The sequence below is a fragment of the Ochotona princeps genome, chromosome 33, assembly GCF_030435755.1.
Source record: "Ochotona princeps isolate mOchPri1 chromosome 33, mOchPri1.hap1, whole genome shotgun sequence".
Classification (NCBI taxonomy): Eukaryota; Metazoa; Chordata; class Mammalia; order Lagomorpha; family Ochotonidae; genus Ochotona; species Ochotona princeps.
Genome location: NC_080864.1, coordinates 3245988 through 3273608, shown reverse-complemented (window position 1 = coordinate 3273608; position 27621 = coordinate 3245988). Strand labels below are relative to the sequence as shown.

The window sequence follows — 27621 nt, the reverse complement described above, 5'->3', positions numbered from 1 at the left end:
AAGCCCTTCCCTTTCACGTTGAGGTTCGAGGCCGCCCCTCTCGCCCCTCCTAGGCTCACTACAGCCCCAGGCCCGGAGCCCAGGGCGGCCCCGCGGCAGCACTCACCGAGCCGGGACTGTAACGTCCCGTCGTCCGTTGACGCCATGTCATTGAGTCGGAGCAGTCCCCGGCCCCTCTCCACCCAGGACTGCGAGCTCTTGTCAAAGACAAACAGTTTACACTGGATCTAGAATGCAGACATGAGCCACGGGGTGAGCGCGAGCCCTGGCCGGCTTACTGCTTGAGGATGGGTTGACCCTGGTGGTGGAGGACGGGGTGGGGAAAGGGGGGTGGCTCTCTCCCAAACCTGTCTGCACCCCACCAGGGTGGGCAAGCAAGGGTCAGAGGGTGTGTGTGGCTCCCGGCTGGTTTTCCTGTGCAGCCCTCAAGTTAGAGTGCGTTTTACATTTTCAGAGGGGCAAAAAACCATCATGGAGCAGACACAAAGGACGGCACAGTCAGAAATCATGCCACACCCACTGGAAAGCAGCCACCACCAGAAGCCCTAAGAAGGGCTGGGGGAGGGAAGGCGGGGCCACGGCACAAAGCCAAGCCTCTGCCTGCAGTGCCAGCATGCCACAGGGGCGCCGGTTCAAGTCCTGGCTGTTCCACTTCCCATCCAGCTCCCTGCTAAGGAGCCTGGGAAAGCAGCGGAGGACGGGTCAGATCCCGGGGCTCCTGGCTTCTGTCTGGCCCAGCCCTGGCTAGAGAGGGCACGTGTGGAGTGAGCCAGCTGATGGGAACTGGCACTGACACACTCACACACACACGCACACGGACCATCTGACGCAATGCTCCACCGTTGGTTCTCCCGAAGGAGGGAGCGCCCGCACGCCTCGGCCCCCGCTGCCCGCTGCCCTGGCCGTCCGAGCGGCGCTCACCTGCAGCACGTTGCTCTCCGCCTCCTCCCCTGTGATGACCTCCACCTTCTCCAGCAGACACTTGCGCGCCGTGGCCTTGGTGTACGCGGCAGCCGACTCGGCCAGGGACTCTGATGTGTTACCGACGACACAAAAGCAACTCTGTTACTTGGTGAGGGGTCATGCCCAGCAGCCAGATGAGGTGTCCGCACGGGGAACCCACCACCCGCTGCGTCCTCCGGCCTCCCTGGGGCCCTCTCCTCAGAGGATGGTGGGAGACGGCCGAGGGATGGTGGCGCCACTGCCGAGGACAGGCAGGAGGGTGCTGGCCGCCACTCAGGCGCCGTGAGGGCACACGACGGTGGCCGCTGCACTCAGCTTGAGAGCCCTGCCACCTAGAGCGTCCCCGGGGCACGCACCACTGCACACCCTACCGACCCTCGGGGGGCACCGGGGTCCCAGGCACCTTTCTCGGGGGTGGCCTCCTGGGACGAGGACTCAGACCCGGAGTCAGCGGCAGCGAGCTCCCTGCTGGCTTCTGAGCTGACCTCGTTCAGTTTGGGGAAACTCTGAGGAGACAAGGGCAGGCAGGAAGCAGTGCGTGAGTGAGTGTGTGCGTGTGTCGGGGTGATGCTGGCTTGTGTGCCTCACGAGCCCCACTTCAGCAGACCGCTCTGCCACAGCCCACGTGCCCACAGACACTGAGCAGCCCCTTGGGCCCCGTCACTTGGAGCGCCCGTGGGAGGCCCGTGGGAGGCCCTTCTTAGGACAGCACCGCCAGTGGGAGAAAGGCAGGAAGGGCGTGCATGGGGCGAACAAAGCCCGAGCAGCAGCCTGGCTCCCGGGCCTGAGCGCCAGACCACGAGGGCCGCCTCCCTGACAGCCTGGCCGGGCTGCCCCTAGCTTTAGGCCAAGTCTGGCCTGGGTCTTTCTCCTCTGGGTGACTGATAGTCCCCCACACCTCATTTTATAGGGGGCACTATGGCAGCCCTCTGCCACACGTCCCTCAACCTGGGCCGGAAGCCTCCCTGCCTCCAAGGGTCGGCCACTCACCAAAACACGCTCACTCATGTTCTGGCCAAACACAAATTTGTTGCTGGGAGAGTCGGCACTGTTGGTCGAGTTCTCTAAACTGGAAAGAAGATTCCAGTGAGCGCCTGACAGTTGCGGAGCAGCCAGGCCAGTGCGGGGAGAGAAACACAGACCCTGGGCCCGTTCTAACGGGCAGCCCCCTGGCTCCCGGGGAGGCCATGGCCGGGTCCCTGGGGCGTGCCACGGCAGGGTTGGCCAGGGCTTCCTCCCGGGTGCCAAAGCCTGGGGCGAGGCGCACGGAGGCTAACAGGAGGCTACTGAAGGGTTACCAGCCCTCTCGGCCTCCGCCAGGCCGTGAGGCCCGAGGACAGTCCCGCACACACTGCAGAGAGTGGGATGGCAGAGGCTGGAGGGCAAGCTGTGCGTCCCCTGGCACCTGCGCTCAGGCCTCCTGGCCCACGTCAGGGACGACACGGCAGGTCCTCGCAGCAGCTCAAGCCCGTGCCCGCCTGCCTCCCTGGCCAGGCCGCGCAGGCGCCCTGCACACCTGGAGCTCATATACTGAAGGAAGTAGTTGGTTGCGGCTGGTGTGTCCGAGCTGGGCTGCCCGGCACTGTCGGCGTCGGCTGCGTCCGCGTTCTCATGGAGTAGCTGGGAAGGAGAGGATGCCGTCACGGCCCAGAACGCGGCCTGCCCTGCAGCCTCCAGGCACTGCACAGCCCCACGCTGCAGGCCAAGTGCCCCCAAGCTGGCCACGCACCTTCACCCTGTCCCTCAGGTTCTGCCCAAACACGAAGGCTTGCTGTGCAACCTGCTCTCTCTTCTCACAGTCCTCCTCCTCCTCCTCCGAAGTCCTGCTCGGCTCCTTTCTCTGGGACTCCTGCTCCTAGGGAGCAAAGCAGAGTGACTCCTTCGGTCCAAACAAGAGCAGCCCTACGCCACCCTGCCGGGCTGCGCTTCTCCCTCAGCGCCAGCACTGGGTGCACCTGGGCTCCTGCCCCTGACCAATGAGGGGCCAGGCATGGGGCCTCCACTTCTGCCCACATCCTGTGTGGCTCCCCCAGCCCCACAGCCAGTTGGGCACAGGGTGCCAGATGACCAGGAAGCTAGGGGGCCAAGCAGGGAAGAAGGGAGCAAGGCTGGGAGCCCCCGCCCGCCCCTGGCTCATGAGGGAGGCGGGGCCTCTTCTCCAGCCCCACAGCCCTGGGACCCAGCCCCTCCCTCTGAGCCTGATCCCATGCGAGTGTAGACCGACTTCCCCAGGCAAATGCCGTAGCTCTGGGAGTGGCGGCCAAGGCTGGACACCCTGCAGAGGGCACACAGTTGGCATGGCTGTGGTTCCAACGCCCCCGGGGCAGACCTCGGCTTAACCAGGCTTTAAAATCCTCCCTTCGCTGTTTCTCCACATGCTCTCACGACTGGGGCTGCTGGCCGCCAGGCCAGAGGGTTCCATTCAGCAAGGAGATAACAGGACCCCCCCACCAAGCTCTCCCCACCCCCACTTCCACTGCTCAGGAGAACTGGACCTCAGCAAACCTTCAGCTCACAGTGGGGCCCAGCACGACCCTGGCACCCACTGACCTCGTGTGTTTGGGCGTCATCGGCATATTCTGAGGGGCTCCTCCGTGCAGGGCTGTCGGGCGAGGCTGCCACCCGTGCCCCTGTGCAGTCTGCTAGGATGCTGACCCCGTTGGTGCCGCTGTTTGGGACTGTGGGGGGAGAGCAGAGCAGGATCTGAGGGGTGCCCAGGAGGGGTCCCGCTGACCTATGGCTTGGAGCGCACACAGATGTGGGAAGCGCGGAGGGTGAGGTGAGGGTTGGTGGTGTGAGGCCTCTCTGTAATGCGAGGACACACACAGATCTTCCATCCGCTGGGGCTCTCCCCATGGGCCTGCAACTAGGGCTGGACCAGGCTGCAGCCGGGTGCCATGGACCACAGCACCTAAGCTGTCTGTCCATCACCATCACCTGCCACCTCCTGGGGGTACCTGAGGCAGAAGCTGGAGTTGGCAGGGGAGCAGCCATGCGGCCACGGGCGCTCAGATGTGGGACTGGGGGCGCTAGCCAGTCTCATGGGCAACAGGCCGGAGGCCTGCCCTGGCATCCCCTTCTTCTGGAAAGAAGCTGGTCCTTCTAAAGGGCATCGGTTCTGACGGGGGAGGGGAACCCGAATCAAGCACATCACAGGGCAGGAACAGCCTATCTTTATTTCTAAAAGAACTGAATTTTCAGTGTCTTTAAAGACATGTAGGGACACAGCCTGTGAGTGGGAGGCAGCTTTAGGGAGCCAGTCTCCACACACGCTTTGCCTGGGGTTCACCCCCACACGTCGCCAGCACCTGAGGCATCCTGGCACTCAAAGCCCCTGCCTCCCCCAGGGCTCACTGGGTACCGGAAAACACCCCCAATCAGGAGAGTAAGGGGGTCACTGGAAGCCACGGCCGAGGGCCCCCCTTGAAGGCAGGCCAGGCCGGGACAGACACACCTGGCTGACCGCACGGGTCCATCTCAGGGACAAGCCCACCCCCTCACGGGAAGACGGCGAGGCAACAAAGCTCTTTGGCCCAGTCACTTCCCACCCAAACCCCGAGGAGAGCCGAGTCGCTCGGCAGGGAAGAGCACTGGTGCTAGCGCAGTGTGTGCGTGCGTGTGTGTGTGTGTGCGTGTGTGTGTGCGTGTGCGCGTGTGTGCGGGGGGCGGCTGCTGCTTACTGCTCTGCGGCAGGGCTTTGGGCGGCGGGGCCTGTAGCACAGCTGGGCGCAGCACGCTCCGCTGCTGCTCCTTGGGCTTCTGGCTCGGCAGACCTGCAACACAAGAGGCTTTCCCAGGGCCCGGCCCCCGGGCCGTCACACAGCGGGCCTGCCCGGGCACCTCTCACCCACCGCTAGGCAGGCACAGTGGGCCTAGTGCCGCGTCCACGGGCGGCCCCCCAGGCAATCGCCGCGACAGGAGTCATGCCTGTGGACGACTGCTGTGACTCTGGGGCCACCCACGGGTGCTGTTCTGGAGCTGACGCCAACGGGTGCGCAGCAAGGTCATGGGCGATTCCCCAGAGACTAAGGGCTGTCTCACCCAGCCAGCACCTGGTGCCCAGCACCAAGCTCGGGACACAGGCTTCCTGCTCATCGACACGATGGGCAGTGCACTGGGCACGCTGCTCTTCAGGGGTCAGCACCGACACCGGACTGTGCCATGGCTGGGCACGGAGGCTGACCAAGCCGCTGGCACCAAGATGGCCTGCCGTGCTGCGTCCCAGCCCTCTTCCCCCGCCCCCAGGCAGAGGGTGAGGGTCCACGGCCATCAGATCAAACAGGCCTAGCACACAGCCGCACTGCAGGGTTCAGAAGGCGGCCAGCAGAGGTGTGGGAGAGCTCCCCGGGGGCCACTCACCTGCACTGGGCGCCTGGCCGTGGATCAGCGTCGGCGGCTTCAACCGGAACCCACTGCTCTTCTCTTCTGCGCGACCAGAGACAACGTGAGGTGACCGCTCCTCGGGCCCAGGCTGGCCTGCTGCCGACCGGAGAGCCTGGCCCCGCGGGCAGCCCTATAGCGAAGCCGTGCTCGACACAGCAGCGACTGGGCAGACAGGCGTGGCCCAGCACACTCCTTCCTTCCCTTCAGGGATATTTCAATCTTGTGGGTGCGGGAGCCCAGGCATTTGGGGGCTATGCCTGCCGCAGGCTAGGGTGCATGAGCATGGAGCTGGATGGGAAGTGGAGCAGCTGGGACTGGAACTGGCGCTCCAATATGGGAGACCAGCAGCTCCACTGCTGTTCCACAAGGCCTACAGCCTCAATCGCATCTTCAAAAAATATGTATTTAAAGGCAGAGAGAAGGCCCGGCATGATAGCCCAGTGGCTATAAAGTCCTTGCCTTGCACACTCCGGGGTCCCATATGAGCACTGGTTCTGCTCCTGGCAGCCCCACTTCCCATCTAGCTCCCTGCCTGTGGCCTGGGAAAGCAGTCCAAAGCCTTGGGACCCTGCACCCACATGGGAGACCCGGAGGAGGCTCCTGGCTCCTGGCTTCCGATCGGCACAGCATCGGCCATTGCGCCCACTTGAGGAGTGAATCATCGGACGGAAGATCTTCCTCTCTGTCTCTCCTCCTCTCTGTATATCTGACTTTGTAATAAAAATAAATATACCTTAAAAAAAAAATCTTTCATGGGGAATTTCTGTCATGGGTCAGAAACTTTCAGGAAATCTTTGGAGCTGGCTCTCTAGTGAGCCGTCCAAAAAGGCAGGCTCTGGCCTGGCCAGCCAGGGGGCTCAAACTGCTCTCCTCCACTTCCTAGAGCCAGGACACAAACACGTCCCTTGTTTGAGCAGATGGAGGCGGCATTAAGGAAACCATAGCCGGCAGGGCAGGGCCCCGTGGGCTGGGCCAGGGAGGGGTTCTCACTCCTGTTCCTGATTTAACGCTTTTGAAAGGGCAGTAGGAGTTTACGACCTGGGTGAGCTTCCAAAAGTCGAACATCAGAAGTTTTGCTTTCAACTGAGGACTACAGCTTCTCGCAGCCGAGCACTGGCTGCAGGGCTGGGGCGAGCCTCCGACCCTGCCAGGCCGCTCGCTTAGGGTGTGTGTGTGTAGCTCTCTGACTGTGCAGTCGGGCCCTCCACGGGGCTGCCAAGGCCAGGCATGCAGTCATGAGGGAAGGACCTCGCCCCTGCCACCTCCAGTCTACGGGGACCTGGGCAGCGCACGGGGTGAGGGTACCTGGCTGGGCATGTGGCAGCTGGGTGAGCGAGGACGTTCTTTCCCGTTTGACGGGCGGGCAGTAGTTGCCATCTTCTCTGTCGGAATCTGCAGAAGACAGAGGCGGGGAAGGGTGAGCCTGCTTTCCCGCCAAGCCCGGCGGGGGATCGGGGGCCTGGGCAGGATCTTACCTTCTCCCCCCTCGGGACTGGAGCCGCCAGCTGACCTCTGCAAAAACACAAAAACAAAACAAGAGCACACAGGAGGCGGTGAGACGGTGGGAGCGCTCCCCCAGAGCGCGGCCTGAGCGGACCTGGAAACCCAGTGTCCAGGGGCCAGGTCCCCGAGACAAGCCAGGCACGCAGCCCTACGGAGCCTCAACCAGCCCCTGAAGAACCTTCCGTGCTGGCTCCCAGACATTCCCGCCACAGGATCAGCCCGCGGGCCAGAAACGCACGAACAACACTGGGACGCGGTTCTCTCCCTGCCCACTCCCCACCACCCCCCGCCCCCGACACAAGACACCCTGCACCCAGGCCACCCTCTCCGCCACCAAGGGTGCCGGGCTTTTGAGAGCGGACGCAGAACACCCCTCTGGTTCCTTTCCGTCCCTCGCCCTGCAAAATCCAGTGGCATGGACCGCTGCCTCAAGGCAGGCTTTCCTTGAGCAAGGAAAAAGTGGGCTAGCCTTGAACGCTTCGGGCCAAAGTCCACAATCCCCAAACACAGCAGTTGTCCAGACTACAGAACAATCCTGAGCGAATTTCCTCCACTACCACGCTTTCGCTGGAGCGCGTGAAGGACTGACAAACCAGACTTGGGGACTGGTCACCCGCAGGGCAGCCAGCAATGGGCTCAGGAAAGGGTACAGCACCCCTCTCGGCCTACCCTGCACCCTGTTTCAGGAGCAAGCACAGGGGTCAAATGTCTTTTTTCCAGAAGGTTCCCCAGGGGTTAGGTAGAGCCGGGGGGGGCACCCCTACAAACCAGGGAGCTGTGAGGGATTAAAAGCTGCCGCGGCATGCAGGAAGCAGGCTGCCAAGTGCAATAAATAAAGCAGGCGCCCACGGGGGCCAGCAGCCCCTCCCCGGGGGGGAGGCCCGTCTTCCCATAAAGGGACAGCCAGCCTGCACTGCTGGCTTTGTAAGGCCCACGCTTGCCGCCTGCCATATATTCCTTGCTTTTGTTTTCATAAGCCTTAAAGAATGTAAACACTGAGCCTGCAGGCCTGGGACTGGAACATGGGGGTGGGAGGGGTGGTGATGGGGTGTGGGTGTGCGTGTGCACATGCGCACGGAGGCCTGTAGGCTCCACCTAGTCAGGTCACAACACGGCGCTGGCCCCTAGCCTGGCGCTCCTGCCAGAAAAGCCAGCTCCAAGTAAGGGACGAGGGATGAGGGCCAGCACCCTGCCAGCCGTAGGGGACCAAGGAGCTGTCACACAGCAGGCGTGCCATAAGGTGGTACTGGGCAACGGCAGACACCCGAGTCCAACGTGAACGAACCATGCGGGTGAGAGGCTGGCCCGAGGGGTGGCCACCCCCTTAGCCAGGATGCCATGAGTGGAGACAGAGGGTTCTTGGGGGGCTGCTTGAGGCAAGGGCCTCCCTCGCAGGTGTGCTCAATGCCCAGCTCAGGCCTCCCACCAGGGGTGGCACACTCTCACGACCCCCAGGCTGTGTCGAGCCCCATGTGCCAGAAGACAAGGCTGTGGCGTGGGCCTTGCTGCGGCCCCTCGGGGAAGGATGGGGCCCCCCAGACCTGAGTGAGGACAGAGGGTCTTCTGCTGCCGTGCTTGGAGGCAGATGCCAGAGCCCTCGCTGGCACCTGAGAACGTGCGGCATGACACCAGTTGGCAGGTCCCCTCTCCTGGGCTCTCCTCTCTCCTTGAGGGACACAGCTCCAGGGAGTGCCCACCACATCCTTAGCCCAGGGAGGCAGCGTCTGCCTACCCGGCTGCCGCCCAGCGCCACTGTCAGGTACAATAAATAAACCCCAGAGCCCCGCAGGCTGGCTCTGCCTGACCTGCCTCGTGTGGGTCCTTCGGGGAGGCAGACCCTTCCCCAAGGTCTCCTCTTAAGAGTGGCACCCCTGCCTCACCGCAGGCACCGCCTCTCTGCCCCGACCAACGAGCAGCAGCCCACCACACCGTACAGTCTGTGGCTCCAGGCTCCTCTCTCCCTGGCAACTCGACAGACACTGCTGATGCTCTAAAGCCCAGCCACGGTGGCCTCCACGGTGACCGCTGGGCCTGGGGCTGCCATCCCTCCAGGCCCCTGTGCCACCTCGTCCTATGATGCCCTGGGCGGTGGGGTCTCTCTCCTCCAGGGCATGCATTCAGATCCTCTGACTGGGTCAGCAGGCCCACCAGACTCCAAGTTCCAGAACAGAAACTGACCTTGGCACACAGGTGCTCACGGGGCCCTGGTCAAGGGCAGGACGCTGTGACACACGTACCATCTATAGGCTCCCCTATACCATCTGTACAATGGGAGACGCATGTGCAGCCGAGGCCATGGTCAGAGGCCCTGAGCCTCCTCCCAGGCCTTGCTATGCTCAGCAGGTGCCATGGTCGCCACAGCCCCTCAGCCTGCAGGGACCTTGCTGTGTCCAAGCTTTCCTTTGCTGACTCCCACTCCTGTCCCAGTGTGGCAGGAGAATGCACGCTACGCGATTGCACAAAGATCGAGACAAGTTCTGCTGCTGGCACTGTCCCCAAGAGGCCCCATCATCCGTCACAGCCAGCTGGCACTGTCCCCGAGAGGACCCATCGTCCGTCACAGCCCACTGGCACTGTCCCCGAGAGGACCCATCGTCCGTCAGCCCGCTGGCACTGTCCCCGAGAGGCCCCATCGTCCGTCACAGCCCGCTGGCACTGTCCCCGAGAGGACCCATCGTCCGTCACAGCCCGCTGGCACTGTCCCCGAGAGGCTCCATCGTCCGTCACTGCCCGCTGGCACTGTCCCCGAGAGGACCCATCGTCCGTCACAGCCCGCTGGCACTGTCCCCGAGAGGCTCCATCGTCCGTCACAGCCCGCTGGCACTGTCCCCGAGAGGCTCCATCGTCCGTCACAGCCCGCTGGCACTGTCCCCGAGAGGACCCATCGTCCGTCACAGCCCGCTGGCACTGTCCCCGAGAGGACCCATCGTCCGTCACTGCCCGCTGGCACTGTCCCCGAGAGGCTCCATCGTCCGTCACAGCCCGCTGGCACTGTCCCCGAGAGGACCCATCGTCCGTCACAGCCAGCTGGCACTGTCCCCGAGAGGACCCATTGTCCGTCACAGCCCGCTGGCACTGTCCCCGAGAGGACCCATCGTCCGTCACAGCCCGCTGGCACTGTCCCCGAGAGGCTCCATCGTCCGTCACAGCCCGCTGGCAGGGTCCCCGAGAGGCTCCATCGTCTGTCACAGCCTGCTGGCGGGGTCCCCGAGAGGCTCCATCCAGCACAGCTAGTGGGCAGGGTCCCCAGGCTGCTCCATCTTACGAGTCCTGACTCAACCATCAGCTCAGACGTTCCCCTGGTTACTGAGATGCTGACTGCTAGGTGGGACCAGTGACCCGTCCCGGCGCGGCTGTGGGTGTGAGCTCTGTGTATTCAAGGCCCTCTTCCTGTGTGCCACACCTCTAACTTGATTCATGTCTCCATGAAGAACTTGGGGGATGTCACAGACCCCGCCCCTGAGCAGGGTTCCCAACACTGGCTCAAGGTCCCAGGGCTCCCGCCACGCCTCTCACAGTCTGTGTGGAGCTTGCTAGCCGGGGCCCATGGTACCAGAGTCCTGGGGCCAGCGGGGTAGCTCCCCGGCCCCACATGCTGGCTGCAGAGGCCGCGCTGCCCTGCTCAGCATGCCTGGTGCACTGCCGTGTTCACTGCACCAAGTCTTGCAGAAACCACCTCCCGGTCTCTCCCTGCCACACAGTGGGACGCTGTGCGGAGGGCGTCTGTCCCACACCCAGTTTGGTGAGCAGAACGGCAGCTCGAGTGGTCAACAGATGCCCCTAACCTCACTAACCTCACTCAGGGGACCCTCGGACTGCCTTGGAGAAGCTACCCACAGCTACGTGGCGTGGCCAAGGCCCCGAGGGACGGCGGAGTGCGCCTGGGGCAGCTGCCAGAGTCTCCGCGGGAGCAGCTTGTGTGAGGACACAGAAGTCACAGCTGATTCCTTCAGACCAGGGAAGTTCTCCCGCAGCAGCCCGCAGCAGCCCGCAGCAGCCCGCAGCAGGGAGCCTCCTCCCAGGAGGGGCTGCGCTCACTGCCTCCCGTGTCCTGAGCAGGGGCTCCTGCCAGGCCGCGCAGCTCCCCCCCACTCCCCCAGCACTTGCCATTTTCCTTCAACATGCCAGCCCGGGGTCCAGAGCTCTCGGGTATCGAGAACAGCGTGGGGCACTTACACACAGCCAAGACTCCAGAGGGCCGCAGCCCACGGCCGAGGCCCTATGACAGGGACTTGCGAGGCACACCAGGGTGGGGCTGTCCCGGCGGAATGAGAGACGCAAGTGGTGGGGGGGACCCCACGACAGGCAGGAAGTGGCCTCCAGCATGCCCCTGCTGAGATGTAATGGGGTGCGGAACCCCCATTCTATACAGAGGATGATAGGAAAGCTGCAATCACTGCCCTCATATGGAACTGCCCCCTCCACACACAGCCACGGGGGGGGGCTACACATCTCATCTGAGAAAAACCGGCTCTACCCCGGTGCTGGTCCTGCCCTGGCCTTGGGCCCCCCTCAAGCGTCTGCCCGCCTCACGCAGCACAAAGCGCCGTGACCCAATCATGGACATCATGCGGCCACCCAGGCCCTCTCAGGACACTCCTGCCCGGCTGGGCCCTGCGGGGGGACAATGGCCTCGTCGGCTCCCGTCATCCTAAAGCCCGCTGCCTCCTCTCTGCAGAGGGAAGGCCCCACTGAAGCTCACCTAGCCCGAGAGCTGATGCCAGCTCGGGTCCCCGCAGGCTCTAGCACGCGCCCGCATGGCAAGTCTCCCGAAGCTGCCATGCCAAGGAAATCCAAGCACGTGACCACTTGCCAGGTCTGGTGTGCAAATGTCCCCCAGGCCCCAGCCTCACGCTGTGCCGCCAAGGACACTGCGACCCCCTAGCACATGGCCTGCTTCTTCCAGGGCACTGACTGCACTTGGCTGCTCGCCACTTCGTCCTGCACACCCCGGGGCTCTCTGGCTCAACTCAACTGGCATGGCTTCCTCACCAGCAGGGGACTGCCGGCTCAGGTCAGCCAGGGGCGGCCTGGGGCTCGGCGCGGGACGCCTGGGCCCTCTGGTCTGTGAGCACCGGCACCTACAGGACGCAGTGGTCAGTCCTGAGCGCACGACGGTGTTTTACCTGGCCCAACTCCTCAAACTTCCAAAACCCCAGACAGCTCCCGTTCTTCCAGGGGCACCGTCTTCTCCACCTACGATCTTCCAAAGCCTTCTTAATACAAACACCGAGGGCTCAAGGGCTCCCTCGGGCTCCCAGGCTTTTTCTTCTTCCTGCTTTGGTTGAAGACAGGCAGTTCACCGCCTAACCGCGCTCCGCACAGACCAGGCTGCCAAAGCAAGCCGCACCAGGCACCACTGCCCACGGACACGGGGAGCCCTGGGCTGCTGGGACCCCTGCACTCGGACGCCCCAAGACAGGGAGTGGACAGAGAAAAATGCAAGTGAGGAGAAAGGGGGTGAATTGGTTCTCCCTGACTGCTCGGCTCCTCCGTGCCTGCCCCTCCTCGAGTCGCCACTGGGCGACAGGCAGGTGTCTTGCTAAGAAGGGCAGATTCCTGCGAGATGCCTAACGGAGGGGCTCCTCTCTGCTGGCGCTTCAGCAACAGAGGCTCAGAGAGCGCTGGCGAAATCCTTACTGGTGCCTAAGGTCCTGACTGGCCGTTGGTGGTGCTGTGCTGGCAGGGACTGAGGGGCTGGGGGGCAGGGGCCGTCTGGGCTGGATCCCTGAGCAGCAGATGTGCCGCACGGTGTGGACTTACCCCTGCCAGTTCTTGCGGCAAAGGAGGAAGCCGGGCTTCAGGATCGGGAGGCGGAGGAGTGCTGGAGGAAGTGTTAGCGGGGCCAGGAGGCTCTAGGGCCCGCTCACCAGCTGGCGGGGGGTGAGCCGGGCCACGGTGGGGGGCCTCAGCCTCCTCACCCGAATCCGACAAGCCTTTTTGCTCTGTAGAGGACTGGGAGCAAAAAAGACAATGTTCCTTCAACATGAGTCAAGGCTGCCGAGGGCGCAGGGCGGGGACGCAGGATCCAGTCAGCGAGCTGCAGCTGCACCGGACGGAGCCCCCTCTGGGCCGACAGGAACCACAGGGAACCTGGACTGGCCTTTGCGAGGCTTTGTAGAGTTGGGGGGTGGGTGGCATCCAGACCTGGTTCTGTAAACCATACAAGTGGAAGGGGGATGGACCGGGGCTGGTCTGCTGTGGGCTCCTGGTGAGGAGGGACCCTGCTGGGGAGGGGATAGGATACGGGGTGGGCACCCAAGGGCTACCGGAGTCCTCCGAACCTGGAGCAGGGGCTGTCTGCAGCGCTGCTCCGGGCAGGGTGAAGGTGGGCTCAGACTGCCACAATGAGGTAGACAAGGAGATGGGCCCAAGGCTGGCTCCCGCATGTGTGTGCAGGCGCGGGGTGCCGGGCACTAATCTGGAGCCTACCCATGGGCGCTTCAGCTGAGGGAGGGCCGCTGCCAGCCTCCACCCAGCTCACCCCAAGCAGCCCATCCAAGGGCTCACTGGGCAGTCAATTGGTCATGGCAAAAGGGAGGTGGTGCCAGCCAACTGCATTCCTCAAGTGTCCCCGGAGTCCCCCATGGTGATGCCCAGACCCCAAGAGGGGCCTCCCAGGACTGGAAGGTGTGGGGCTACCACTCTAAGGCACACTCCTTGAGAAGGAAGGGGTTGTACCCCAAGACCCCGCACAGGGCAGGGCGCTATTCTCACCCCGGGACCTACTTGGCTTTGGGGGGTGCTGGGCTGTGGCACTCTGGGTGTGCGAAGCACCTGGTCTCTTCAGCCAGGACCAAGTCTTACTTGGCAATGTGTGAGCCTGATGGGTTTTTTGAGAATTCGTAGGAAGGCAGAAACCAGCCAGGGGTCACAGGAGGCACCCCAGGGCCCCGCCACTCCTTTCTACCAGTGAGCCCCCAGGCCGCACTGCCCCCAACGCGGGCTCTGCAGCCGCCCCGGTCCTGAGCGCGCGGACATGGGCTGGAGACGGAGCCCCTGCCAGTGTGCGCCAGGAACTGCCCCTTCCTGCTTACACGGTCACCGCGAGTTTGGAATGTCAATGTTTAAAGGCCCTCAAGGGGGGCCCAAACATCCAGGTCCCAAGGGGCCCGTTGTGAACTTCAGGAAGATGAAAAACAAGGGCCAGAAGCAAGATGGAGTTCTTCACCCTGGCCAGGACGCGTGGCCCATGAAGCCCTGAGAAGCAGCAGCGCACTCGGAGGCAGGAAAGGCCTTGAGAGCATGAGCAGCTGTCACCTCCCACTTCCCACGTGGCTCCTGGTTCTCCTGGGCAAAGCAAGCTCAGCTCTACGGAAAAAGACAAGGCCTGTGGTCTGCCAAGGGACCTTGGCCAGCCTCTGCCATCTTCCCAGGACACGCGGGTCTCCACCAAGCTCCTGGGAAACGCGCACACCGCAGCAAAACCTCCACACGGACTGAGGGAACTTTCGGCAGATCTTGTCTCTTAATTTCACGTTCCCAACAGCGTTCCACAGTCCCCTCACAGAAGATGTGGCTTACCCAGACACCCTACCAACCCAGGGGAGGCCTGTCCACCCCCGCAAGGGGGCTCCTGGATCAGGCTGGCCCTCACAGTCTAGCGGAGCAGTGTGTTCAACGGCCACAACCGTTTACCAAAGGGATGCCACCCTGCAGGTGCCACGCCCCAAAAGGGCAATGCCACCACGGCCAGACACTGAATCCTCAGACAAACGGCCCTGTCCGCACTCCAGGCAGCTCAGGAGGGACAGCCTTCACTCCATCCCTGAGACACAAACCGGGGTCAGCACACAGGTTCCGGACACCGGCCCCCCGCAGCACAGGCAGACGGAGACAGTCCCCGGTGCTGTCCACCTGGGTCGCCCATCCCAACACTGAGCACAGCCACTGGCACCGCAGTGACGTGCCCCTGTGCCACCAAGCAGGAAAACAAACAAACAAAAGCCCGGGCTGGCCGCTCAGAGCTGTCTTAACAAATAAATAAATATACAACCATGGGGAGGAAGCGTGTTGTGGTGTGACAGGTTGGGCATTGCTGGCATCCCATACGGCTCCCGGGCAGCAACTCCACTTCCAACCCACCTCCCCGCCAACATGTCTAGAAGCGCAGAGAAGGACGCCCAAAGCCTGCGGGCGATGTGCTGGCAGGATGGCATCCATCAGGAGTGGTACGCCACGGGCCCTGTCCCTAGGAGCAAACCTGGCGCCTGACATGGCTGTGTGAATGGGGCAGGGTGAGGAGGGTTAGCTCTCTGCGGGGCCGCTCCCCTCCACTTCTGAGTGAAGGAACATGCACTTGCCAGGCAACGTCCACAGCCCCTCGAGGGGTGGGCACCTGCCAGGCAGTGGCCTCGGCATGGTACAGAGGCCCACAGCCCTCCCCATGGTGCCCGAGTTCCACTCCTGGCTCCGCTTCTGACCCCAGCTTCCTGTAGCAGCTCTACACCAAGGAGGCGGTGGTACCAGCTCGGGCAGGGAGGCGGTGGCACCAGCTCGGGCAGGGAGGCGGTGGTACCAGCTCAGGCAGGGAGGCGGTGGTGCTGCCTCAGGGAATCGGGCTCTCGCCACCCACAGGGGAGGCTGACTGCATCCCAGGCTCCCAGCTTTCACCTTGACCCAGCCCATGGAGGACATTCGAGGAGTGAACCGTGAACAGCAATTCTTTCTGCGCTTCTGGGGAAGGGTGGGGATGGACAGGACTTTTAAGAAGCAAAGAGCCCGGGAGTGGACGGGGCACCTCTCTCCCAGGCAGGCTTTTCAAGTGCCCATCCTTGGCAGCAACTCCATGCCCGTCCCTGGCGGGTCCACCTCACCACTGCCCAGAGGCAGGAAGCCACAGGCCACCCAGGCCAGACAGCTGCCCTGCTGCTGCCGTCTGCCGCTCTTGGGCCCTTCACTTCAGAATGCGGCCATCTGGCCCCTGTCCACCTGACAGCCTGCTGTCCTTCCGCTCCCAGACATTCCCCACACACCCTGTCGCACTCCTGCCTCGGAAGCCGGGGCCGTGTGGGGGAGGCCACCGACGGGAGGCGGACAGCTGTTATTTTTAGAAGACCATTTAGAATTGGCTTGGAGTCAATATTTTGATAAGAACTCTGCCTGTGCACTGCTTGCCATGACCTCGAAAGCCTTCCTGGCTAGTCTTGGGTTCACGTTCAACTCCGGCTCCGCCTTGGATCTGTCCCCCGTGCAGCACTCTGGAAGCTCACACACATGAAGCGCAAGGCCACAGGAGCACCCCCGCTCACAGGAGACCCCAGTAACAGGAGCACCCCCCACTCACAGGAGACCCCAGTAACAGGAGCACCCCCGCTCACAGGAGAACCCAGTAACAGGAGCGCCCCCCCACTCACGGGAGACCCCAGTAACAAGAGCGCCCCCACTCACGGGAGACCCCAGTAACAAGAGCGCCCCCACTCACGGGAGACCCCAGTAACAGGAGCGCCCCCACTCATGGGAGACCACTAACAGGAGCCCTGCTATAAGAGCACTAGCTAACAGGAGCGCCCCCACTAACAGGAGACCCTGGTAACAGGAGACCCTGGTAACAGGAGCCCCGGCTAACAGGAGACCCCACTAACAGGAGCCCCCACTAACAGGAGACCCTGGTAACAGGAGCCCCGGCTAACAGGAGACTCCACTAACAGAAGCCCTGCTAACAGGAGCCCCCACTAACAGGAACGCCCCCGCTAACAGGAGACCCCAGTAACAGGAGCCCCCACTAACAGGAACGCCCCCGCTAACAGGAGACCCTGGTAACAGGAGACCCCACTAACAGGAACGTCCCCGCTAACAGGAGACCCTGGTAACAGGAGACCCCACTAACAGGAACGCCCCCGCTCACAGGAGACCCCACTAACAGGAGACCCCACTAACAGGAGCGTCCCCGCTAACAGGAGACCCTGGTAACAGGAGCCCGCACTAACAGGAGCGCCCCCCGCTCACAGGAGACCCCGCTCACAGGAGCCTCCACTAACAGGAGCGCCCCCCGCTCACAGGAGACCCCGCTCACAGGAGACCCCGCTCACAGGAGCCCCCACTAACAGGAGCACCCCCGCTCACAGGAGCCCCTGCTCACAGGAGCCCCCGCTCACAGGAGCACCTGCTCTTCAATTCCTCTGAACAAACACAACACTGCAGTTCTCTTGCCGGTGGTCCTAAGGCCCTCAGGTTTAAGGATCCACTCCTTCCTGCTGTTTGTGGTAACTTGGGGGGCTGCTAGCCAGCTTCCTGGGCAGAGGGTCACCCACGAAGCTCCCTCGTCTGCAGGCCCAGGCTCTGCGGCCAAGGAACGACTGACCGCTGCAAAGGCGCCGGCAGGCCTGTGTTCCCATCAAATTTTATCACAGAAACGAGGCGGCGGCGCCCGTGGGCCTCAGTGTGCTGCCCCCCCAACTGGAAAGCAAAGTGGCTCCGAGGACAATGCCGTCATCTGGAATTCTTTTAGGGACCCTTGATTTCCCGAACACTGGAGAGAAGCCACCTTAATGCTTGGGCCCCTGAGGAATCTTGACTCTGAAGGCCAGAACATGCAAACCAGCTCTGTCAAGTGACTCCCAGGACACACACACACACACACACACGCCAGCAAGCTGCGGAGAGGGGAGGGCAGAGGCGGCTGCAGCTCACCAGCACCCTGCCAGCACCCTCTGGGCACGGGCACAGCAGGCTGTCGCATTCTCTAGCTAACAAGGAAGTCCTGGTGAACGCAGGTTGAGTTACCAAGTTACCAGCCTAGCAGCTGAGGCCGGCACCAAGGGGCCGGGCTGCCACCAGCCCCAAGTCACCACCACAGCCTGAGGACTGGGGATCCCCCTCAAACGCTGTCACCATCAGCAAGAGAAAAACGCACAACGTGCCCAGCTCAGGCGGCTGTCGCTGCTGTTGCTGCACCAGGGATAAAGGAAAGGCGCCAGGAGAAGGGCCAGGCGCTTCCCAGGGGAGCACTCGGCACGCATCCTCCCCCGAACCAGGAAGGCCCCTTGGGTGGCACATGAACCAACGTCCCTCCCAAGCAAACCGCTGACCACCGCCTGGTGGCTCGACAAGCCCCCCGCAGGCTGCTGGTTCCCCAAGGGAGGCAGACCAGGTGTCCCCGGCACAGCACTGTCAGGGTCCAGCAGGGCGGCAGCGTCACCCCAATGCATGACCAACAGTGTGACAGCTCTGACCCATGGCACAGGCACCTGAGCCACATCGGCGGATCCTCAAGCGCCCTCCAAGGGCCTGCTCCCCGCCCCCCGTTGGACGAGCAGGGCTCTGAGCCCCTTCCGCGGCAGACCCACCAGCACCTCTCCGCGGTGGCCCCAAGCCACCAAGCCTCTCCCCGCCCAGCCTGGCGCAGTGGCCTGCCGGCTGCCAGTGTGGCCTGACGATGGGCGGCTGCCACGGAAGACCCACCAGAGAAGCGGATGTGAGGAGAGCACGTACCGGCCCCTTACCTTTTGTCCTTTATCCTTTTGAAACACAAAGACGGGTGGAGCAAGGGCGGGCTTCTCTGCAAAAAGAAAAATTGGTTTTTTTCCCCCCAACACTACATTCACACAGCAAACAAAGGTACATTCGTGTCATCGACTGAACAAACAGTTAAGCAAACCCAGCACACAAAGGAGCAACGGGCAGGCAGCAGCCCCGCTGCAGGCGTGAGGACGCGGGCGGGCAGGTCGGGGAGCATCCACCCGCAGGGCAGGTGCCACGTCTCAGGCGGCACCTCCTCAACTCCACATCCGGGCAACTGAGTCGGCTCTCACTGGCCGTGTTCAACCTGCAGGCCAGGGGTGACCAGTCTGTGCCCAGGCCTTCTGGAGGCCAGCTGCAGCTGCCGCCCATTCCCTGGGGAGGTTCGGTGCCCCGAAGGGGGGGTAGCCTGTAGTTCCCTCGTCCCAGGAGTATGTCTCACTCCCCAGGCCAGCCAGGCCCATAGCCTTTTGCCCCCTGGCACTGGGGGCAGCTGGGATGCCCCCGAGGTGTACCAAGGGACATGCAGATGGCAACTGACCTGAACTCATAAGGCAGGCCGCATGGCCTGAGCCACTGAAGCACGGGGGCCGGCGTGGGAGTGCTGACTGTCAGCAGGCCTTGGGCCTCGCACTGCCCTCAGAGAGCCACAGCCACGGGCCCTAGAGGCTCACCTGGAGCTGGGCCCTGGCACAGCATTAGCTCAGACAGCGCAAAAGCTGGGGAGCCCCCAGGAGAAGGAAGTGGTGCCCCAGGCCCAGAGGCAAGGCTGCGCTGCCAGGGCTGCCCCTGGGGACGCGCTGGGGGGCACTTGAGGGGGTGGCCTCAGGGTGACTGGAAGGACGCCCCAGTTCCCCACTGCCCCAGGCCTACTCCCAGGGCATCTGGGCAGGCGGCGTCATGATGGCATCTCTCCCCACGCAGGGTCCACAGCCAGTACCGAGCACGAGGGGTGCAGGTGCAGGTGGCAGGGTCTCCAGCCAGGCTGTCACATGTCCCTAAGCCAGCCTGCACCTCTGCCCTGGCTGCCTACTCAGGGACCTCCCTCCCCAACCCTGGGGCAGGCGACTACGGGGCTGCTGGGCTGGGCAGGGGGCAACCAGAGGGCTGCAGCAGCTCTGTGTCCCACCAGGGCCTCAGACAGAGCAAAGTAGCTACTCTAAGTCCTGGCAGAGGCCCTGGTGGAGCCTGGCCCAGGAAACCACCAAATGCGGATGCCCTCCTCAGCCACAGGCTCCGCCTCTGGAGGGGCACAGGCCTGCCAGGGGCACACACCCCAGACTCACCTCTAAGCGAAGCTCAAATGCTCCCCCCTCTTCCTAGCAAGTGGCGGCCACCTGGTGTGTCACATGCAGGGGACCTCCTCACCCGCTAAGGCCCAGAGCTCCCAAGATGGCAACCTCTGCCGGGCACTGCCTGGGCACACCAGGATGGGCTGACGGCGTGAGATGTGAGCCCCGGGTGCCAGGTGGAGGGAGAGCTCTGAACCTGGGCCCAGTGTGGGCTGAGGCAGGGCAGGGGTAGGTGCGAAGGGGCCAGTCCACATGGAGGTCAGACCCGCTCTCCCAAACAGCCCTGTCCCCCTCCACCTCCACGCATATCAATACCCGCACCCCACTTCTTCACATCCCAGGGGGGAGGTGCTGTGCAAACACCTCAGGCAGCTGAGGGAAGAGGGCCTAGAGGAGTGAGCCCCTAGGTAGGGGGTCAACCGCCCTCACTCCAGTCTCAGCCCGTGCAGAGAGGCAACGTGTGTGTGCACTCTGTGCCAGTCAGCCAGGGCTCTGCCGCCAGGACACACTGGGACACCTGCTGGCGGCAGGCAGGAGGTTCACCGGAAAGGAACCCCAAGGCCCCACCTCACCCAGAGCACCAGAGCCTCACCCCTTGTGATGATATGGGGTGATGCAGCGAGCACCCTCTCATGAGCACCTCCCAGCCTGCTCCCAGTGAGCGGCCAGCGCCCACTACCTGCACGCCCAGGGGCAGGGATAACGGGGGTGCTGGCGGTGGTGATGGGGAAATCTACCCACCCTTCCAGGGACCCAGGCCATCCCAAAAACCCAAACCCGCATCAACACACGCTGCCCCACCCAGATTCCTTCAGGCTCGCCTCGGCTGTGGGTTTTGGTTCTGTGAACCGCTGCATCGGCAAACGAATTGAGGGGGAAAGCAGCCTATTTTGGGGGGCTGGGTGACACAGAGTAGGCTGGGAACGGGAAAGGGCCGTCCCAGAGTAGCTGCCCACACAGGTCAGCACGGTTAGACGTCACACCTTGCACATGCTAACACCCTGGGGTGGGGGGGTTTGGGCACCACCAGATACAACGCGGGAGGGCTGAGACGGCCACCCTCCTCCTCCCTGGCTCACCACAGAGACAGACTGCTCAGTGCCCTGGTGGCCCGTGGAAGCTGTGGGGCAAAGGTCTCTGGACCCAGCCAACACAGACAGCATGCAGCCCCCTCTCTCTGCTCCTGTCTCCAACTCTGCCAGATGCCAAGGACCCCCCCTGCACCCCCTCACCATCCTCTCATCCCACCCACTGGAGCCCAGGACACATGCCCTCAGCCATAGGGAGGACTCCGACCCCCATGCCCAACCCCCACTTGGCAGCAGTTCTGGGCATGTGACGATCTATCTGTGTCAGACCCCCATGGAGCCCTGGAGGGTGTCCTGGTGACCCAGGGCACAGCTCCTGCCGGCCAGGAGCTCACATCACCACCCATGGAGGGTGTCCTGGTGACCCAGGGCACAGCTCCTGCCGGCCAGGAGCTCACATCACCACCCACGGAGGCACTCGGGGGCTCTTCTGGGAGGACGCGTTTGAACAGGACAATCAGCACGTGGCCAGCTCATGGGACACAGGGTGACACTACAGCCTATATCCCAGTGATGGCCCAGGGCGACAGCGGTATGCAGCGTGGACCTCTACCCGTGGCTGAAGCCTCAGGCCGCTCAGAGGCTAGGGGCTTCTCCCCTGCAGAGCTGCGGTGTCCCTCCTAACCCAAGGTGGCAACCCTAACACAGGAACCACAGTGTAGGGCCCCAGGGGCGGGGAGCAGGGGCATGGGAGGCCTGGGCACCCACACACACAGCAGGGTGGACGGTGTTGCTGGCTAGGGTGAGGGCCAAAAACAGCTTCGTCATGGAGCTCATGGGTATCACGAAAAGCATGCACAGACTTCAAAATAAACTCCTGTACTCCACTAATTTAAAAATAGGTTGTTTTAACGGCCTGGTGTGATGGATCTGTGGCTAAATCCTCACCGTGCACACAATGGGATGCCACATGGGCACCAGTTCAAGTCCCAGCAGCTCCACTTCCCATCCAGCTCCCTGCCTGTGGCCTGGAGGACGGCCCAAAGCCTTGGGACCCTGCACCTGCGTGGGAGACCTGGAAGAGGCTCCAGGCTCCTGGCTCTGGATCGGCTCAGCTCTGGCTGTTGCGGGTACTTGAGGAGTGAACCAGCAGATGGAAGAGCTTTCTGTATCTCCTTCTCTCTGTAAATCTGCCTTTCCAATAAAAATAAATCTTAAAAAAAAAAAAGTTGATTTAAAGGCAGGGGATGCAGAGGAGACACTCTGTGGGCACGCGACTGGTCCTGAAGCCGGAAGTCAGGCATTCTAGGTGGTCTCCCACCGGGTGCCAGGGACCCAAGGACTTGGGTCATCACCTGACCCAGCAGGGAGGCCGAAATGGACCCTGAGAGGGACACCAGTGCTGCAGGAGGCTTACCCATCCCACTCCTCGGGGCTCTGTGCAGGATGCCTGCAGTGTGGGTGCGAAGGGCCAGGAGCAGGACAGTTTCAAACAGCCCTGCTCCACACAACTGAAACAATGGGCTTCCCTAGGATGGCCCCTCCCAGAGGCCCCAGGGATGAGGACTCCAAGGCTTTATCTGGGCCTGCGCAGATGGTGGCAAACCTTCACTAGGCAACAACTAGAAGGGAGGAAGCCTTGGGCAGTTGGGGGCAGCAGCTGCCCATCTAGGAAGGGGGAGACGGGACCTGCTGTCCCTGCAAGGGTCTGCCCCAGCCAGGGGAACAGGCAGGCAGGAACCGAGACACCCCTGGGCTCAGCCCTGGCTTCCACAGCAACGCCGCCCTCCACGGAGCTCAGGCCACGCTGGCATTTCCCAGCACTTCCTCATGTGCTGGGGTTTTACTGCCCGGTTCCACTGGGTCTCTGAGGCTACCTTCTGTCCAGGGGAGGAGAGGCAAGTGGCCTGTCCAAGGTGGAGCCAGCCCTGCAGGCTGGGTGGGCCCAGGGAGCCCACAGCACACACAGGAGGGGCCTCCTCCCACCACTCCCGCTCAGCCAGGCCTCAGAGCAGCAAACAGACGCCCCATTCTTTCAAGAAACGATGGCATGACTAAAGCGGCTGTCAGGGAGAGTGCTGACAGTAAGATCAAGGGGCCGAGGCCCAGTTCCGGGGTCGGCGCAGGGCTTCCCGCCAGCCTCCAGAACTCCATGTGCTGCGACACCAACAGCAGTTCCCTGGGGAAACAGAAGCGCGCTCAGGCCGTCCGGAAAAGCACCAAAGCCACATTCCAAGGAGAACATTCAGCCGCGAAGCAAGTCGCACTCTGTCCCAGATGTTTAACCAACGGATGCTTCGCATAGCATTCATAATCCACCGGGCAGCAGGGCCATCTCCTGCCCCTCCCGCTGTCCTGGAGCCCCGGGGCCTCTCGCTGGGATCACCTCCAGCCCCCCAGACGCCTGGCGCATCTCTGCCTTCTCGGCTCAGTCCCCTCCTAGCTGATACCCCCAGCCAGAAAGCTGCTTAGGGCTCTGCACCCCGCGTCAGCAAGGTACTTAGTAAAATTAGCTGTAATAGCGGTCAACGTCTCTTTAATCTTCTTATCTGGGAAACAACATGGAAAGCATCTCACCGACCCAAGGAGCCTGAGTCCCCGGAGACAAAGCACGCTCCCCTCTGAGCCAGTCACTTGCTCAGGAGTGACTGTGATCGGTTTTCCACAGCAACATGCAGATACATCTGGTATCTCAACTCACCAACAACAAACTCCATGCCACTCCAGGGAGGCCCTCCGACTCTCCATGCCCAGTCCGGCCAGTGGGAGGGTGCACCCCGATAGCTCACAAAGATGACAGCAGGCAGTTATCAGGGGCGAGGGCGGGGGCGGGCATCTTCCTGAAGTGTCCTCCACCTGGCTGCTACCTTCACCTCCTGCCGCCCCACGTGACCTCTGATAGCAGCGCAAGCAGAACAGGTGACCCCAAGCCGTGCAGTGGCCTCTGCCTGGTCCTCACGCCAGCACAGTGACACCCTCACGACACAGACCACCACACTGCGGGATGCCAGAGGAGGTGCCTTCCACATGCACAGCCTCTGTTAGGATGAAGTGAGGCTCGGCCATGCCGTCAATTCCGCAGCCCACCCCAACATGCAAGACCCTGAGGGCACAACTTGTGCTGGGGGGCTGGGGTGCCCTGAGCTCTGCGGAAAACCCTCCAACGAACCGAAGCAGAGCAAGCCCCGGAGCCAGCAGCTGCCTGGGACCCCAGGGAACAATCTGGGACACGTCTCCGTCCTGCCGCTAGGTGGCAGGATGCCAACACGGCTGCCAAGGCAGCGGGCATCACCAGGGCACGCAGCCCCGGGAGGTAGCGGGCGAGTGAAGCACCAGGCCTGGGCACTGTCCCCTCTGTCTGCCAGGTACAGCCAGCGGGACCGTGACTGCATTACAAGGGCCGCCATGTAAGCTCCCTGGGGAAACTCGGCATCGAGCCCCGCGTGTCACACGTAAGAGCCTGAGAGGCGAAGGAGGATGCGAGAGAAGCTGGCTGCCTCAGTACCTCCCGGAGGCGCTCCAGGGCAAACGGGGCAAGACGGGACAGGGCCAGTGCGTGGCCAGCGAGGCCTGGCTGAGGCGGTCACCTGCAGCTCAGACAAGCCCCAAAGGTAGGGGGTCCGCCGGGGCAGAGCTGACAGTGTGCAGCCCACATGGCTGAGTGCTCCTGGGAGAGGTGAGGAAACAGGACAGGCCGGTGTGGGATCTGACTTCCCCTGTTGACAATGACAGAGCCCGCAGGCAGGCCAGCAAGGGAACGACCCCAGCTGACTGGGGGCAGCCGCTCGGCTCACAGCGAGGATGCCATCCGCTGGGCTTGTCCCCCACCCGTGTGGGAGACCCGAGCTCAGTTCTGGACTCCTGACTTGGGCCTGGCCACCTGTGACCATGGCCATGTCCCCTACTGTGAGCGATACGCGCTCTGAGCCCCCCAGGCAGACAGTGCTGACGGACAACGACCAGGCCAGGCCCCTCAGGTGCCCAGCAGCCACAGCCACTGGAATGCCCTTCCTGCTGACGGCACACAGCTCACTCGGCCCCCAGGAAGCCAGAATGTCTTGCACCTCCTTCCTTACTCAAGCTCTTACAGACACAACATGGGACCCAGGCCTGGAACCGTAGCCTAGTGGCTAAAGTCCTCGCCCTGTACGCACTGGGATCCCATACGGGCACCGGTTTGTATCCCAGCTGCTCCACCTCCCATCCAGCTCCCTGCTTGTGGCCTGGGAAAGCAGTGGAGGACGGCCCAAAACCTTGGGACCCTGAACCCACGTGGGAGACCCAGAAGAACTCCTGGTTTCTGCCTGGATCAGCTCAGCTCCGGCCGCTACAGCCACTTGGGGAGTGAACCAGCAGATGGAAGGTATTTCTCTCTGTCTCTCCTTCTCTCTGCAAATATGACTTTCCAATAAAAATAATTTAAAAAAAAAGTGTGCAACTCAGTTCTGAGTGGACAGGTGCCTGGACTGCAGTATGGCACACATGGGGGGTTTAATCTGGCAAACACATCTGAGACTTACCCTCGGGGCTGGTACCGTGGCACTGCAGGCTAAGATGCTACCTGTGGCGCTGCGTCCAGGATCCAAGTGCTGGTTCAAGTCCCAGCTGCTCCACTCCCACTCCAGCTCCCTGCAAATGCAGCTGGGGAGGTAGTGAGTGGAGGATGGGCTGGGGCCTTGGGCACCTGCTCCCATGGCCACACAGGAACCCAGCTGGAGTTCCTGGCTCCTGGCCTCAGTCTACCTCAGCTCTGCTGCTACAGCCATATAGAGACCAAACAGGAGAATGGGTTAGTTACGCCTTTCAAATGCACAAGTAAAGCCTGGGCCAGTACCGGCATCCCACACAGGTGCTCGTCCAAGTCCTGGCTGCTCCACTTCGCGCTCCTTGCCAATGGCCTGGGAAAATGCAGAGGGTGGCCCAGGTGCTTGGGCACCTGCACCCATGTGGGAGACCCAGAAGAAGCTCCTGGCTCCTGGCTCTCTGGAGTCACCTGGGAAGTGACCCAGCAGATTAAAGATCTGTCTCACCTTCTTGTGCAGTCCAGGCATACACTTGGAACGCCCTACAACCCCCAGTTTTTATTTGAGCACCACAGGCAGTTCCTGGGAAGGCAGTGTTGCACACAGGTCAGCGCGCAGGCCAACAGGTGCCCGTGAACTTGACACCACGCAGCAGAGAGGAGGTGTGCAGGCTCCGTGCCTCACTGGCCAGTCCGGTCCGCTAGTATACAGGGCCCTAGCTGCCAGCCACCCTCTCAGCGCATGTTCTGGGTGCACGCCTCTCCAAGGCTCCTCACCCACCTGGGCATTCTCACCCAGGACCTGGTGGTCAGGGGACACACTCTGGCGTCCCTGCGTCCCCTGTGGACACTGCTGGAGTCTAACCTGGGCGTTTATCACACCTGGGGCTGCAGGGGTTTAGGTGGGCAGGGGCCGGCCCAGCAGTGGGGAGTGGGAATGAGGGGTGAGGTCTGCGCTGGCCTCCCGGCACGAGAGCCATCAGCCCAATGCCAACTGCACCGAGGGGCAGAAGCCCAGCCACTGGGAAAAACAAAGGAAGGAAGGAAGGCCGTCAGAGCCTTAACCCACACACAGTGAGCCACCCGGTGGGTTAAGCCGCTGCTGTGGGGGAGGGGGCTTCACCCAACTTGGGAGCGCGGGTTCAAGTTCTGGCTGCTCTACTTCCCACCCTGCTGACACCATCTCGGCAAGCAGTGGATGATGGTTCGAGTACATGGGACCTTAGCGGGGTGGGCAGCACACAGCTCCCCACTGTGTATGCACGTTCCCTTAAGGGGACATGGAGAAATGCCCGGAGACACCTTGGGAGGGGTGGCCAGGGACATGCTGCCATGCGGTGGGGGACAGCGAGGGGGACGGCCCACATCCCACTGCAGTTCTCCACTCCCTGCACTGACACAGAAACTCCAAGCCAGACAACTGCTCAGGTGTAAGGCACACACACACGCAGGTCCACCCGTCCCTGCACCAGGCTGTCTCCAGAACCTGCTGACGGGCCGAGGCTGCAGTGACCGGCTGGGGCAGGCCTTGTCCCCTCGCAGCAACCACAGGGCCCTTGCCACTGTCCCCAGGGGTCACAGCCCCAACGCTGGCAAGCATCATGCTGGACACCAACCCCAAGGAAACGGCAGACTGCTCAGGTAGGCCCACCCGGACAGGACGCAGCCACTGCACACAGAGCCGCGAGGAGGGCAGCCCTCTGCACTCGGTGACAAGAGGCAACGGCTGGCTGCTCCTGTGCTGGCCGCCACACGCCACGTGGTCTCTATAGACGCCACCATCCAGCCACAAGGGAGCTCTCTGCCAACCTGCAGCCTTGGGGCTCCATCTCCGAGAGCCACTGCCACGAGCTCCCCTAGGAGGTGAGGACACTGAACCCCGAAACCCCTCGGGAGCAGGGCATGCTCGGCTCCACGCTGTGAGCACCCCAAGGGCCTGCTGAAGCCTCCATGCCAGCCCAGCTCAGCCGGGCACCAGGATGGGTGCAGGCAACGGGCACGTCGCCCACCTCACGGGTCGCAGCTGCTCCGAAGCTCTGACAAAATGCTATGGGAAGACTGGGGGAGCTGGCTACAGAAATCTGGACCACCCCCAACCCCGAAATAACTGTGTTGGCTACTAACGGAAAACAGACGAGCAGGTGAACCCAACACTTGCAGCCCCCTGAGCTAGCCAGCAGCTGCCGTCCACACAACAGACCCGAAGGTCCCGTGTCCTGCGTGGGCTCTCCAGCAAGCTTCTGTTCTCCTCCGCCACTCGCTTTCAACCGGGCAGAGGGTCAGGGCAGGTGCCACGCGATGGCCCCTGAGGGCCGAGACCACTAGAGCAAGGGCCTGCCACCGCGTACAGGGTCGCCTGGGCACAGCTGGGCGAGGCCATTGCAACGCTGCTTTCTCCGCAGGACCTGCAGCATGGCCACCTGGACACTGCCATGAAGCACCACTGTCTCCAGCAATCTGCGAGAGAGCC

At 62.8% G+C, this 27621-nt stretch overlaps 1 protein-coding gene across 7 annotated transcripts in view; it reads right to left on the bottom strand.

The window, feature by feature from the left end:
• RANBP3 (RAN binding protein 3) overlaps positions 1-27621 on the bottom strand; it is a 32957-nt gene that overhangs the window by 1839 nt on the left and 3497 nt on the right. The window contains exons 1-14 of one of the 7 annotated variants that reach the window (XM_058657807.1): positions 26017-26211; positions 18294-18349; positions 12613-12804; positions 6822-6858; positions 6652-6738; positions 5323-5388; positions 4644-4751; positions 3514-3641; positions 2693-2812; positions 2480-2583; positions 1954-2032; positions 1367-1469; positions 922-1031; positions 107-227 (exon numbers count right to left, since the gene is read on the bottom strand). In XM_058657807.1, the coding sequence (XP_058513790.1) occupies positions 107-227; positions 922-1031; positions 1367-1469; positions 1954-2032; positions 2480-2583; positions 2693-2812; positions 3514-3641; positions 4644-4751; positions 5323-5388; positions 6652-6738; positions 6822-6858; positions 12613-12804; positions 18294-18349; positions 26017-26131 (1426 nt within the window). In that variant the 5' untranslated portion in view covers positions 26132-26211. Of the gene's footprint in view, positions 1-106; positions 228-921; positions 1032-1366; positions 1470-1953; positions 2033-2479; positions 2584-2692; positions 2819-3513; positions 3642-4643; positions 4752-5322; positions 5389-6651; positions 6739-6821; positions 6859-12612; positions 12805-18293; positions 18350-26016; positions 26212-27621 lie in introns of those variants that run through there. The other 6 variants (XM_058657806.1, XM_058657808.1, XM_058657809.1 and 3 more) reach the window with 6 other exon arrangements.